Raw genomic sequence first — 16,358 nt, forward strand, 5'->3', positions numbered from 1 at the left:
CAAGGAATCTTTCCAAAAGTGTAAAATTATGTTATTGTTTCGCCAAAAAATGAATTTTAAATACAGTGACATTTTTTTAAATAGTGACACAATGCACGGTTATCATTTACAGTGTTACAAAAAGTTCATTGTTTAAAAACAAAAATATAAAGAAGTATTTTTTAATTATTTTCTAATGCAAAACGTAAGTATACTTTAATGTTTAATATTATATAGTTTAATAAAATGTGACAATTGTGGCCGTGGGAATTGCCTTAGTTTTGATTACACTAAGTTAGGGACGTGAGTGAGTGATTACGCTTTATTATAATTATAAGAACAATTCTTTCAGACCTAAATGCCTTAAAAACTATCAGCATAGACGGACAAGTTCTTGCTAGCGACATTTTTTTATCTATATTTTTTAATAGTTTTTATTAGTTGAATAGTTTTCATTTACTTTGCAAAAACGTAAATATTCGTACCAAAAAGATGGGCGCCATAGTTCTTTCTACGGATACGGACGGCGTTGTCAAATCAAACGAGCAGAGAGCGAAGAGAGAGAGAGATTGTTTATTGAAATGTAATTTTCCATATTTTCTTAATTAATAAAAAAATATCCGCAATAATTGTCACCTCTCATTATATTAAGGAAACATGTTGTAATTAATACCTTATAGTAGTTCGATATTTGTAAACATTTACTTAATTAGATAATTTAGTTGTTTTAAAAGGGTTATTTAAATTAATAAATAAATATTAGTATTTAGAAAATAGATTTTGCAAAGACTCAATATTATAGATTCATTATTTTACTTGAAAAATAAGGATGATTTCTTCTGCCCTATGATCTTTAAATAGTTTTCTGCGTGTACTTAATATCATTAAAATCATCATTTAACAGGTGAACAATTAGAATAAACATTGATTTTAAGATTGACCTTCTATTATATAATATTTTACTTTAAAACATAAGGCAGACCGCGCATTTCATCGTCTATTCTCATAGTCAAACGGAACCGGAATAAAATATTTCAAACGCTGGCAACCCCTGTTTGCGGCAGGAATTTTCCAGGCAACCCTGTTTTATAGTGTTCAGAAAAAAATAAGCTTTAATTTGATATATAATTCATTAAAAAAACACATGAGTGCAAATTATTAACATTTAGTGACATGTTTAAACCAGGCAACCCTAGACTTGCGGCAGACTGAGAGCTGGCAACCCTTAATTTTCCAATTCCTTATGCGATTATCTTTCAAATTATGTGCGATTCATATAAAAAACGTATAGGTGCAATTTTCTCCAAAAACGAGTTACGAAAAAATGTAATTAAAGGTGATTGCGGCAGGATTCTTCCAGGCAACCCAGGTGTAATCTGTTCTACTAATCATGTATTATTCATTAATATAGGTTTAATTAAGAAAACTCGTTTATGCAGGATTCAACGGTCGGATCCCAGTCTATTATGTAAAGGTGTAGGTGAAGGTGTTACAATTATAAATAATAGTCAGTATTGGTGAAAGGCTAATTTATTCAGTCTTATGAATTACACAGTATTTACAAATGTACACAACTAATATCTAATACTATATAACAAGTGACCCGACTAAAACTAATTAGAACTAAATATCGAAGTCCATTTTCAAAGCCAACTCGTACACCAGTAACAACAATTTAAAAAATTACAATTAATTTAAAATATCAAATTTAATAAAAATGTTGAATTATAATCTCACATATAGAGTACATACATATACGTAGAGCAAATATATTTCAATCGTTTCAAAATATTTACAAACATTGTTTTCTTTCAAAATATATGATTTTTATGATTACATTTAATATAATAATACGGTTTTCTAATGAGAGAGTCAATATCCGCTGCGGTGTAGTGCTCCGCGCAGCCGCAATATTGGGTCGCGGGTTCACGTTCCCGGTCATTAGTTAGTAGCATAGAAATTTGCGTCGTTACTGGTGTGCTTTAGATAAAAATGAAAGTTTCAACAGGGTTACTTTTTCAATTTATATTTTTTCACAACAAGATAATTTATGGAATACAAAAAAATATAATAATTTTTCTTAACTACAGCCTAAAAGTTTGATTTTCTTTATTTCAAAAATAATATATTAAATAACTATATTACTACCGAAATCTTTCAAATTACGAACACATAAATTTTACATTTAAAAAAATGTTAAATATTTTTTTCAAATTTCAAACACAATAAAAGTAACCCATTTCCACTCCATTTAATTTCTATTCGTAAACTTACTGTTGGTGTTGTCGTACGGCGTCTGTAAATTTGACGTTACATTCCGTTACTGCCATATTAGCTGTCAGGAAATCTCCTAAACTTGTGGCAGAGGCTGGTCTGTCGAAGGGGAATCCCATGGGGCGTCGGTCTGGATACTTCCTGTCTCTTATACCGCAGTAGGAGGATGCATCGTTGCAAGTACCCACTAGGTCTTGTACTACCTAGAAGGGTTTGTAAATATATTTAAGTTCATATAATAAAACTCAAATTAAAAAGGCCCTGACGCGTTAAATCGGTCTTTATCTATTGGATCAGTCAGACTGGCATGATCAAAAATAAATGGCAGTACAGGTAAGCATTATTAGTATAAATCAATATATTATATTAGTGTTTAAAAGGGTTGTGGGTGCGTATATTGTTTGGTAAAATTTGTATTTGAATCCCATTGAGTTTGGGCATTTACCATTTCTTAACCTGTGAACTATTTGAAGTAACTACTACTATATTGACTTACTATATTGACTATATTGTTAGATAAACACACTACATTGTATTTACCCTATCGTCATTCCAATTGGTCACCATACAGAACAGCACCATGGGGTAACCTTCTGGAGTTCCCTTAGGTATCAACATGTGATGAGGCCAGCCGCACCCGCAAAAGTCGAAGTCCGCTGCTGCTGTGGAGCCAGGGTCACCAGGTCTTGAGTTCTGGTTGCGGAATGTCCTCTCGTAGGGGATAGTGACAGAGGATAATAGGCTGCTGCGTTTTATGGTGGAACTGCCAGCTTTAACTAGAGGAAAAGAAATTGGTTAATAATAATGTGTGTGATTACTTTTTATTAGGATATTTTGGGATTTTAGGATATTTACGATATTTTAGGCCATTCTGAAATTGTCTGATGATAAACAAATATTGTGAGTTTAGTTCCGATTGTGGATAACAAGTATTATTAAATTATTTCTATTTGTTGAGTTCTGAAACACAATGTTATAAATCGAGGGAGAAAGTGGAAAATAGAGTGACTGAGCACTAAAAATTCTCTTAGCTCATTTTGTTATATGTGATAAAAATAGTAGCAATTGAAGGAAATAGTTAATAACATGTTTATGATACATAAAACACACCAATTTTCAAATCCCGAATATTTGAACTAAAGGACAAAAATGATACATACATTAAATTAAATTCTACACTCATACGTACTGGCTTGCGAGAATTTATCCAATTCAATCATAAGACGACGTTGTTCCACAAACGATAACTGTTTACCATTTTCATCCAAAACTGGTGCTATGAAGATACGGAATGTACCCATGACTCCTGCTCCACTTGAGTTATTTACTTCAATACTGTTGAATTTATAGAAGAGAATAATTAATAATATTTTTTAACATATTTCTATAATTCAGTTGAAGAAATTTTGTTGTAATGGCTTTTGGGTTTTCACTCCGGATGTTATGAATGATAAGATTTTTTATAGACTGGAGATTTTATTTAAATTATATTTTCTTAAAAATTAAAAACTAAATTCCTTCAATATTACCTACTCTTATTAAAGTAATTTTGCAGAAATGTTTATGTGTAAAATTTAACAATTTATTTTTTAAGTAAATTTTGCAGTGTTTTATCTGCTATGTATCCAATAGTATGATTCCAATTGGCAATTAAGACATTCCGTTCATATAGCGAGAAAAAAATAAGGGAAAAAAATACTGTTCCTTACTTATATTCAAATTCATCATGCTGTAAATGGGTAAAACGTGCGTTAACACTACCACGCGGCATGAAGTCCAAACCACGACTCAGTTCTACGTTACTCTGCTCCCACTGAGTGTGTAACTGATTCGAACCTCCACCTAATGGTCCTCGACTTTGGACAGAGATCGCTGACACTCGGATACCGGGGAAATCCAACTGAAAATGTTATTAAGATTATTTTATTATATTATTTCAATTAATATTGATCCATATGTATTTTTTTTAGCTTCAGCACATATCAGAGTAGACAGAGAGAACATGGGGACCTAGTGTTAAGATATTCCATTCTCATTAAGATACTTCCGTTCCTTAATTTCCGTCGAACATTCGAGGCATTGCGAGTTAAGTGGCGGAACTTAACGCAGCGCTTTTGTCTCGATACCAGAGCGAAAAACTAAAAATATTATAGCATTCCTCCGAGTGGAAATTGAACCCACAACTGTCGCGTGTTCCTGACCCTAAAACAATACACTTCGATATTTCCCTAAGTTTACTTAGGTACTGCATATGGCGATATTTAAGCATTAGTTTCTTCATGAGTTTATGTAGTAACTATATTTAAAGTTATACATTTTTGTGAAGCCCATTATCTCTTATTTAAGAAAATATAATTAGGTTTTATTGAATAAAATTATGTTTACAAATATATCTTTAAATTGTGAGAAGTGATATATTTTAACATTATCGTTTATATAATTGGAGTTTCCACAGTTGCCGCCGCTGAGAATACTTTAGTATTGTGCCTATACTACAACTATTCCAGAATTAGACAAAGAAATTTAGTAACAAAATGCAACGAGCGATGGATAACGGCTCAGCGAAAAAAGTACGTTTTGAAAATCAAAACTCGACATGGTTGGATGGTGAATTTAAAATTCACTTGAATGCACGTGGTAATTCTGCTACACCATAGCAAGTAACTAACCTGAGTACTTGTGGGAAACGTGGCAGGCCCTCAGAACCGCATAAAAAGTGTCCCGAAGGCACGAAACTAGGCTAGGATTTGTGCACAATTCTTATGTCCAAGGCTTGGGATCCATAGGTGAAAATGATGAAGCTTCTATAGTAAATATTGTAAGAAATAGACCTAAAGAAGATAAAAGAGATATACTACAAAAAAACTTAAGAAACCCGAATGATTTTTTTTACACAGCTTTGAATATTTACATTGAAACAGACTTATCAAAATTTCAATATACGTACTTACAAAAACGTCTAGCTAACATAAACTTGACAGTGTTTCGCTCTTATAAATATTTGAGTGCGTATTAAAAAAGCGTGTTACCCATCAAGTATAACAGTTACCAATAGACTAAAGCTAAAGTAAGCTTAGTGTGACTCGAATATTACAGATAGAGTAAGTATCTACGAATGGTTTTAGGTATTTTAAGCTTTACTGTCAATGGGGCTGTGATGGCTCATCTGGCCAAAGTGCATACAAGCAGGTATTAGGTGAAGAAAATAAAGAAATTTCTAATGCTAATTTATTTATAGTTTACCTTGTGCTATTGAGACGTTTTGATAAACATAGTAATTCTATGCTATAGCAAAATGCTAATAGTTTTTAGGAAGATACCATAGACGAATTTCCATAGAATTGGCTAAAGAAACTTGTCAGAAAACTGAGACCGTTGTTGCCGCCAAACCCCAACGCTTTTAAAAAAAATGTCAAAGTGATAGAGACCAAACATAAGCTATTGATAGATAGAAAAAGGAAAATATAAATAAATATACGCACTCAAATATTTATAAGAGGGAAACACTGTCAAGTTTTTGTTAGCTAGACATTTTTGTAAGTACGTATATTGAAATTTTGATAAGTCTGTTTCAATGTAAATATTCAAAGCTGTGTAAAAAAAATCATTCGGGTTTCTTAAGTTTTTTGTAGTATATCTCTTTTATCTTCTTTAGGTCTATTTCTTACAATATTTACTATAGGAGCTTCATCATTTTCACCTATGGATCGCAAGCCTTGGACATAAGAATTGTGCACAAATCCTAGCCTAGTTTCGTGCCTTCGGGACACTTTTTCTGCGGTTCTGAGGGCCTGCCACGTTTCCCACAAGTACTCAGGTTAGTTACTTGCTATGGTGTAGCAGAATTACCACGTATATTCAAGTGAATTTTAAATTCACCATCCAACCATGTCGAGTTTTGATTTTCAAAACGTACTTTTTTTGCTGAGCCGTTATCCATCGCTCGTTGCATTTTGTTTCTATTTTTTTTTGTCTAATTCTGGAATAGTTGTAGTAAAGGCACAATACTAAAGTATTCTCAGCGGCGGCAACTGTGGAACATCCAATTATATAAACGATAATGTTAAAATATATCACTTCTCACAATTTAAAGATATATTTGTAGAGATAATTTTATTCAATAAAAACTAATTATATTTTCTTAAAGAAGAGATAATGGCTTCGTAAACATGTATAACTTTAAATATACTTTAGTAACTATAAGCGCAGTAGTCTGCGCCACTGTCTGCGTATTTCTATTAAGTAATAATGAAATATAAATACCAATTCAATTCAAGAATTACTAATACCAAATTAATTCCATGATATTAAACAAAAGCTAATAAATACAATATGCAGAGACGAAATTCCTTTTGACTAACATTTTGAAAACTGATTTTTCTTCCTTCATTTCATATATTTAGTAGAATATCTTTATTAAAAAAAACCACTTACCTTATCCCTGCCATAAGGTGGTAGTTTAGTTTTATATAAATTAAACAGATCGTCTATATAGGCGTGCCAGCGGTAGAACACCGGGTCGCGCATGGCGGTCGCAGAATCACCCATTACACCGAATAGTTCCTACAAAAATGGGTAAAATAAATAATAATTTTGTAATTGTAAAAGGGATTATTGTTTGAATATGTGTAATTCATATTTCGATATGATTATTATTCTTGTTGCTAAAATGTAAATATTTAAAACGCGCGGAGCGCGTAGCCAAGTTTTTTTACGAACAGAACTGGCGAGCAGCACCGTGTGTTATTTTACACGAACCATTTGAAGCCACTTTTTACCTATTCGTAACTCAAAAACTATTCCATCTAAAGCTGTCATATTTGGCTCAAATATTTAGACCTGTATACGTGCATAAAATTTCATAAACACAGCTCAAACAGTTATTTAGATAATGACGTCCAAAAATCGTAAATTTTTAGGGAGGTGACTGACCTATAGACCTTAATATTAACCAAGTTCCAGATGACCTAGAATGGTGAAATTTAGCATCCGGTTAAGTAATTGGGTGTATATCAAGGGAAAAATCCGAAACTAGTATTTTTTTAATATTTTCTTATAATTTTTTCAATAAATAGATTCAATTAGGCACATTTACTTATAGTGTAGCGCCTGGCATAATATAAGAGCAATGCATTATTTATATATTGTTGCTTTTATTTATGTCACACGTTAGTAAATATTTTATTTGTTTTGTAGACTAACTTTACTATTACTTACGTAAGCCATCTACAACAACATGATGCTTTCAAGTATATTTTAAGATAAGATATGTCTCCATTTGTAGCTGAAAATGACTCTAATTTATGTCCTGAGAAAGCCTGTCATCATGTGGACTTCAAGGGCTTCTCGTAAAAATATAAAAATATAATAAATGGATTAACATCCTTCATTATTATTTATTCCTAGCGGACGCGCGCAGCTTCGCTTGCGTATTTAGGGGTGAATTCTAATAACCCATGAAACATGTGTTCAATGAAATATTTTTAAGAGTCTGAACTTAAAAAGTTTATTAAAATCGGTGGCGGTTTAAAGATTTTTCCATACAAACTTTCAACCCCTTATTTGCACCTTTAGGGGGTGAATTCTAGAAAACTATGAAACACGTATTTAATTAAATGCTTTTAAAAATCTAAATTTCAATTTTATAAAAATCGGTGCCGATTTAATTTTTTTTCCATACAAACTTTCATCCCCTATTTCACCCCTTTAAGGTTAAAATTTTTCAAAATCCCTTCTTAGTGGATGTCCAGATTACAAAAGTAAACATCTCTTCAAATTTTAAGTTTCTACCATCACCGGTTACGGCTGTGCGTGCGTCTTACCTCAGTCAGTGAGGACAAGTCCTTTTATATATATAGATAATTTAAACATTTTAGTACTTATTATACTAAGAGAATTTGCATAGTCGATTAACGTATTTGATATTAAATTATTATTACAATATTTAAGTACTAAGTCCTATATAAGATCCTATAAGGGTTATATTTTATTGCTTTCAAGGTACAGAATCCTAAAACAGAAAAAAAAATACACTAAAAAATTTATATAAATAAAAGCTTATAAAAAATAATTATATTGATAGAAATATATATAAAATTTAATAATAATATACTATCTGTAAGGTCAGTCGTGGCACAGGGGCACAAAGTGTGACTGTAAAACCTGACTAGTTGTGAGTTCGATTCCCACTCGAGGAAATGAAATATTTATTTAAACTTATATTTCCATTTCTTCGTTTTGGTGTCGAGGCAAGGCGCGGTGTAGACTTCCGCTACTCAACACACAATGCCAACAGAATCCGATGGAAAGTGGAGTTACTGAGTGTTTTAACACTAGGTTCTCTCTGTCTACTCTTCTTAGTGCGGAATACAGCGTGAAGCTGATTTGATTTTTATTTTGATATCTTGTCAGCCTACCAGCTATCTTAACAGAAGTAATTATAAAGTAATTATTAACAGTAAAAATTTAAGTAATTGTTAATAAAAAAAATAAGAAAAAAAAGAGAAAATTAAAAATTACTTAAATAAAATAATAAAAAATAAATAAATCCGCTTTACGGTGTATCCCACACATAGCGGGGTAGACAGAGGGAACTTAGTGTTAAGACACTCAGTAACTCCACTTTCCATTGAACTCTGGAGGCATTGCGTATTGAGTTATTCCAATAAAATTATAAAATTAGAAAATAATAATAATAAATATATCAAATTTCTAAACGCAGCATACATTAATTACTTTCTAATCTGACAACTGTCATTTAATCAACAAAATAATAACTATAGTCGAGATTCATAGATAAATATAATCTATTTTCATATATAATTAAATATCATCTTAAGAGTAATAAAACATAATATTATTGACTATAATAAAAAAAGTAAATACCTTTATTTTTTTATTATAGTAAATTATATTAGATATATTTTATTGTATGAAGGCGCTCATATTTTAATGGTATTTTTGGCCTGGGTTTCATGATTTTACTGGTTTTAGGAACACTTGTGGAAACAGCAGAGAACGAAGTCGACCTTGGGATCATATCAATTCAGATTTGTACCGTCAGCACTTAATAAACTTATTGTTCATATTTTTTCCAAGACATGTTGAACAATGAGTCGTTCAATAGATTTGCTTGTGGTTGAAACAAGAACTTACACCGAATTGTTCCAATGCCTCCCGATGGGAGCTGTCTCTTCCATGCTATTGCATATTCTTTGTTTGAGCGTATTGATATACAACAAAGTAATAAATTGCGCGAGACTATAGTAGAGTACGTATGTCGTAACTGGAATGATTTAAGTGTCTACACTAGCGCTCGAAACGGGAACCCTTACTCTTCTAAAGAAGACATGCTTTGCTTAACTACGTACGGAGCTACTTCCGAGATAAAGGCTGCAGTAGATTTGTACAATATTAAGATAGAAGTGTATTATCACAATGGTGTCCTACTTGGTTTATTCGGCGAAGAGAAATGTCCTATGAAGCGCTTACTCTAAACTATGTTTTAAAAAGAGCAACTATTGAGTTTCTTGCCGCAGTAGCTTCCTATAGGAAAAGTACTTATAATGGCCAAATTGACTAAAGAATATTTTGATTTTGATTACATTATGAACCTTTCTACTTATGATTTCTGTACAAAAAGTAATGATATCCCGTCAAAAACATAAATGTAAAATGAAAGCCAAGTTCAGTAATAAAACGTATGCTTTCAGCGATAAAAGAAGTGAGATGTAAATGTATGCCAAGTTCAATGGTCAGTCCTGAAATTTATTTTTAACAATATAAAATATTTTATAACAACTGAAAATTCTTCTTACAACTTGGAGACTTTATTTATGTGTAATATCTGACTTGGCTAGTTTTCAAATTAATTTACATCGGTATAAATGAATGTATTCAAATTCTATTCTACTCAGATTCTATTGTAAATTCTTATGAAAACTAGCCAAGTCAGATATTACACATAAATAAAGTCTCCAAGTTGTAAGAAGAATGGGCATTTTCAGTTGTTATAAAATATTTTATATTGTTAAAAATTAATTTCAGGACTGACCATTGAACTTGGCATACATTTACATCTCACTTCTTTTATCGCTGAAAGCATACGTTTTATTACTGAACTTGGCTTTCATTTTACATTTATGTTTTTGACGGGATATAATGTTTATTGACACTGTTATGCTTAAGTCTAAATTAAAACTACATTATATAGACAAAGTACAAACAGCGAAAAATATATACTTTAAAATTGTATAATAAGAAAAATATATTAAATATGTCCTTACCAAAAATCTATGATCGGGGTCGTGGGCGTAGGATATGAACACATGGCCCCTGTTGTGCATGTCTCCGTAGTATTCGCGATTTCTACTTATTATCGAGGACTCCATCAGATTGCCGAGCACATCGATGCCTGTTTGTTCGTCTAACGGCATTGTACGACCATTGGGCTGGAGAAAAGTGAAAATATTTATTATACTATTGTCATTTTCATGTCCACGCTGTGGTAACAAGACAAAACGCGACGTTAAGTTCCACATTAAATGTCTCAATGAAAAAGAAATAAAATAAGTATAAATTACCAAAATAATAGCCATATCATTGATAGCCTTGATGAAACGATCCCGCCATGCTTCGAGTTCACTGACGTCGCTGCGTATTTGTTCCACGGGACGGTCCAAGTCGCGGATTTCGGAAAATGCAAATCTATAAGAGAATTTAAAAAAAAAATAACTTAATTACTTTCAAGCTACAGGGTAGGCAGAGAGAACCTACTCCATCCACCGCTGGATTTTTGAGACGTGACGTGGTGGCGGAAGATATCTGAGCGACGAAATGAATTATTATTGGTGTTATTGCAATTGCTGTTCAAGTTAAGTATCCATAGTTTCGTCTCTCGTAGAACCATAAGTGCCTTCTTAGTTTCTCCTTTTTTTGTGACGTGTTTTTCAAGTCCATTGACTTTTCTATCCTTCAGATACCATTCATTATTCTTTTGCTAATACTGCTATATTCTGCTTGTACAGTTTTGTCGGTTTGCTAGTCAATAGACTTTTTCTCCTCATATAAGTTGTTGTGTTGAGTTGCTTGATGGAAATTTAGATTTTGCAGATTCAGAGACTCAGAGATCAAAAAAATATCTTACCTTGGCGGCCAAGCTCGACTTGCGACTTGAGAATCCAATTTAGGAAAATACCCTTCAGTGATGGGTTGACGGAAATCATTGTAACGATTGACCCGACCGAGCTTGTTACACAGTCTTTCTGTGCTGTATCTGCAATACACAAGGTTTAAAATTAGCTTTTTTTGATAACTGTAACACCGAACACACTAAAGAAAGGAATATAGTTAAAAGCGCCTAATACTATGAAAGTACCGGGACTGGAACCCGCGCATCTTGGGAACCGGCCAAAGTCTCGAGCTATGTGGAAACTGTTGTACGTTTATCATTCTCATGATTTTGTTTAGCTTCACGCTGTATCCCTCATATAGCAGGATAGGCCGAGGAAACTTAGTGTTAAGACCCTGTGTCCTCACGCGCTGTACGATTTTCCAGACATTGCGTGTTGAGTGACGCGAAACTCAGCGCCGCGCCTTGTCTTAGGAAATGTACAAATTTATACGTCATTTATATATATATATATATATGTGCCTTTTTGGTAAAACTATAATCATATATGGTAAAAAAGAAGGAGAGTAATGTTAGTTTTAAAATAATTTTATATTAATATATTACCTAGCAATAATTTGCTGGTGCATATAATAAAACAGCTCGCCGCGCCTGTCTTTGTCCACAATGGCGCGGTCCGCCGAGTCGAAGGGGTACACGAGATGCCAGTGCCAGTGGTGGAGATTAACGCCGATATCCTCACGGAAGTAGGCTACACGCTGTTCTGGCTCTAGATCTGATGCAGTGTAGTTTTGAGGAAGAAGTATTGGTAACTGGAAATGAATAGACGTAATAATATGGAGTTTAGTATGTATTTTCTAAACTTAACTTAACTTCTCCCTGTCGATAGGGGATCGGGGTAGTCAGAGAAAACGGAGCGCCAATCGCTATGGTCTCTACATACTTCTTTCGCCTCGTCCACTGTCATCAATCTTCTCATACGTGCCCTTCGAGGGGTCCTCATGCTTTTTACATGACCTTCCTTCCTCCTGTATCTTTGATACTGTGTTTTCGAAGGTCAACCGAGGTCTTCCCCTATCTCTCTTACCGCTCACCTTTCCATCATAAATCTTTTTTGCCATTCTTTCATCACTCATGCGTTCGAAGGACCCAAACCAGCTAAGCTCGTTCTTCTTCATTCTCACCATGACATCCTCGCTAGTATTTCTTTCATTCTTCTGTAATACCTACGTTTCGCTGGCCTATAGCAGCGCCGATACCAAATAATTTGACATGATAACGTCATAATAAGACATTGATGAACATTGCATTATTTTATGTACAGCATTAACACGTTATCAAATCAAAGCAATATAACGATGCAAAAATAATACAATTATACCTCAAAATAAGTTATTAAGCACAAAATAGCACCATTTTCCCCAACTCACCCTGTCTCCCGGTTTTTCAACGCTAGATACTTCACGCGCCTTCCTGAACACCTTCGGGTCTACGAACTTGTCGGGGAAGGTCTCAACGAAGGTCGGGATGTCTAGACCTTTCGTGTCGTCTCTGGAATAACATTTTTTTTTGCAATTAGATGTGCTGATGTGCCACAATGACCTCGCTGGTACTTGATGTATTTATTTATTAATTGCTTTTATCTATTAAATTAAATTTTGTTGATTTACCTGTGTAATAACGCCACAGAAAGGCAGTAGTTAAACATGTAAGGATTGATTCTCAGCTGACAGTACGAACAGAGGGACAGGAGATCATCGACATCACGCATACCTTTATAAAAACAAATTATTGCACTTACTGTAGATTTTTTTTTATTTCTAAACAGTGTATACACATTTACTTTAGTTATTTTATAAATAATTTAATATTATATTTACACCCTAAAAATCAATTATTTAAAAAATATAATTATCTACACAAAATTCCATAAATGTCATCCAAAAAATGCTTAAAATTTTTCCTTTCGCGGTCGGCGGTCGCACCGGGCATCAAAAGGAAAAGGGCATCAAAGGCGACGATCAGTGTGTTTTTTCTTTGTTTTTTTAGACCTTATACCATTTTAAAGGGCATCAAGTCCTCTAAGCCGTACCAGGCATCAAAAGGAAAGGGGCATCAAAGTCGACGATCACTTTGTTTTTTTTTTAGAACTCATCGTCGACGATCACTTTGTTTTTTTTTTTAGAACTCATCAACAGGAAAGGGGCATCAAGTCCCCCAAGCCGCACCGGGCAGCAAATACCCTAGCTACGCCACTGATGACTATGAATATGTTTGAAATCAAGCGATAGTTAAATTATAATTCAAATTGGTAAATAATAACTGTAGACCAATTTGTATTTGCTAAATTGAACTAGATTATTCATTAAAAATTATATATTTAAATTAGTATTTATTAATAAATATACATATATAGTTTAATATTCTAATAATTTGCTATAACCAAAATCAGATTTTCCCATTAATAATAACTAACATACATTAATATCGATAAAATCCAACTAGTCGACATTACCTAAAAACACATCGATAAGGTTCCCAGCCATTTTCCTATGTTTAGGCATAAACAATGAGAACTGGTCGTTATAAGGCATTTCCATGGGCAGAGACAGGTCTGGCAACGCAATGTTCCTTACAGGTATGGGTCTAACACCCTCGCCGAAACGACTTGAGAGGACATTGCTTGATTCCTTGTATTTTTCCGGCTGAAATAATAAAAGAGGAATGCAATATCCTGTGTAGAACAATTCATGTATATTTTAATGTTTATTTTCTTTTATTAACCTGAAATGGTAAATAGTTAAGAGATTTTTTCTGGCTCCACTTTTTTATTGAACTATCAATTACAATAAAATGAATATGTTGCAAACAATAATATTAACAAAGAGTAAAGAACTTTTTATACTTCTATGAAATGGTAAAAAAAAACAAATCTATAAAGGTAATGCTTACAAAGTAATTTTCGGGTAATTGGAAGACGGAGCCATCTTTTGGCATGAAACATGGCTCTGTCGGTCTGTCGAAGAACAATAACAGATTCTTCTTGTTAGACATGCTGCTTTACTGGAAACAATGTGATAAAAGATAATATCATAGAAAACATTTTTTTTTTAAATTCTTTATATATTAAATCAAAAATATCTTGACAGTTTACGTAACAAATGTAAACGTAACAATAAAAACTAAGCAGAAGAAAAACAAAAAAAATTATGAGGCCAAGCGTGCGACTACAATAGCAAGAAGTTGTGCTTAACGGAAGTGTCTAAGTAGGGACGGAGTGTATTAATACTAGGTTCCCGGGTGCCCTCTGCTTGTTATATAAGGGATACAGCGTAAAACTACAAAATACGTTATAAAAATATATCTATCAGTATATACATAATAATACAACCCAAATAATTTAAAAGGTCAATAACAATAAAAGCTAAAATAAAAATATATAATCGTTCTAACATCCTTTCTCACTAGTTGATGGTATGTGATAGATAGGTTGTATGTGTCATGGGTTCAATCTCCTCTTGGGGTTACGATTTGTTTAAAAAACACTCAATATTTTCTAAAATAAGAAAAGTAGAACACGACGTATTCTGTAGGACACTAGGTTCCTTTTACTTGCAACTTGATATCTTATCTTGATTTAGAAAAATAATTAAAAAACTCACCTTTCTTCACAACAAAAAAAATATACACAATATTAATTGAAAGATTATTTATTATATAAAAATATAAAACAAAATTTTAAGTTTTCCGGTAAGCCGCGGGAACCACGGCTGACTGTATCCTGAACTTTTACAAACCTCTATATATACATAGGTATTTGTCGTACTGTGCGAGTTTTCACACACCATGGATCGTGTGCAAAAAGGAAGTTGTGGTCTTTGGCGTTATCAGGAGAGGATACTTGGTCAGGCATTGATAACTAGTGCATTGGTGATATCCACCAGTAAAATGATCTGATGGAAATTTCTCATAATTTTAGGCATTAATTTCTTAATAATAATAAATTATACAGAATAATTGGTAGATCAAAAGTCAAACTGATACTGGTGATAGAGGTCATTTCTATTTTTTACTTTTTTTTACTCCATATAGCTGAAGATCTGAAATATTACGGTTTTCGAGATAAAAATATTGCGGGAATCAAGTGTATGACTGTAAACGCGACGGCTGTGGGTTCGATTTCCCCCGGAGATATTTGGTATTAATTAATATCTTCATTTCTTCGCTCAAAACAAATACCAAAACGACACTAACAAACAACAATTCACGCAATGCGTCGAAAATTTGGTAGAAAGTAAGGAACGTCTTAATAGTAGGTTCCCTCTTCTATATGTAGGATACTTATTAGGAGAAAAATTATCAGGACAAATAAAGTTTCATACCACAGTGTTCTAAAAGCTCTTGGTGCCGAGCATCGAATATGAAAGGTTAATATTGCGTTAATGCTTGTTCCCTAAGTTGGAACTTCGCTATCAAAAATCATCCACCATTTTTACGTTTACTTTCTATTATACCACAAGGGTAATATTTACTTGGTTGCTTATTTCCATTATTCATGGCCGACTGATTGTTCTCAATTTCAAATGATTTAGAGACTCATATAATTCAAGGATGCATTCATTTTTAAAGCTAGATTTCTTTACAATGTATAGGCGAATACAAACTAGATTCTGGCTGAGAGCAGAAGCGTCGGCATATCCGATGTCAAGGATCGACATGTATTAAAATCAGGTGTGGATGTGACAGGGAAAACAGATATATTCCTAGAAAGTTCTGCAAAGCTATTGCAATACATTAATATCTTAATTTCAATAGAGAAGACGGTCCGAATCTCTCTTCTATCTAGGACCCACTCCTAAAGGTTTTGAAGTCTTAACCACCCACCATAGTAGAGGGCAAGATACAGTCCTCAGCTGTAGTTTGGTATATTAGCAAGGTAGATTAAGATTACTTTTAGTTTTTTATTATCCTGTTG

The 16,358-nt window shown here is 33.0% G+C and overlaps 1 protein-coding gene across 1 annotated transcript; it reads right to left on the minus strand.

Annotated features, from left to right (window-relative positions):
• Positions 1–1,493: 1,493 nt before the first annotated feature.
• On the minus strand, positions 1,494–15,178 carry LOC146540806 (phenoloxidase subunit 1-like). Its single transcript, XM_085198479.1, has 14 exons — positions 15,046–15,178; positions 14,336–14,446; positions 13,899–14,088; positions 13,054–13,156; positions 12,814–12,934; positions 11,990–12,195; positions 11,399–11,527; positions 10,836–10,959; positions 10,539–10,703; positions 6,688–6,816; positions 3,963–4,153; positions 3,443–3,588; positions 2,794–3,029; positions 1,494–2,456 (listed from the first exon to the last, which is right to left on the minus strand). The coding sequence occupies exons 2-14, from the start codon at positions 14,435–14,437 to the stop codon at positions 2,250–2,252; spliced, it is 2,049 nt and encodes a 682-aa protein (XP_085054605.1). The 5' UTR covers positions 14,438–14,446; positions 15,046–15,178; the 3' UTR covers positions 1,494–2,249.
• Positions 15,179–16,358: the final 1,180 nt, after the last annotated feature.

Source organism: Heliconius melpomene, chromosome 2 (assembly GCF_056956725.1).
Source record: "Heliconius melpomene rosina isolate 202511_hmr_F chromosome 2, ASM5695672v1, whole genome shotgun sequence".
NCBI classification, from domain to species: domain Eukaryota; kingdom Metazoa; phylum Arthropoda; class Insecta; order Lepidoptera; family Nymphalidae; genus Heliconius; species Heliconius melpomene.

What these genes read in the sequence shown, in the direction of transcription:
- LOC146540806 (XM_085198479.1), bottom strand. Translation starts at nt 14,437, where the DNA reads ATGTCTAACAAGAAGAATCTGTTATTGTTCTTCGACAGACCGACAGAG. An exon ending in AGTCGAGCTTGGCCGCCAAG is followed by an intron (nt 10,960 to 11,398) that starts GTAAGATATTTT and finishes ATTCTCTTATAG; the next exon opens with ATTTGCATTTTCCGAAATCC. An exon ending in GGATAAATTCTCGCAAGCCA is followed by an intron (nt 3,030 to 3,442) that starts GTACGTATGAGT and finishes CTTTTCCTCTAG; the next exon opens with TTAAAGCTGGCAGTTCCACC.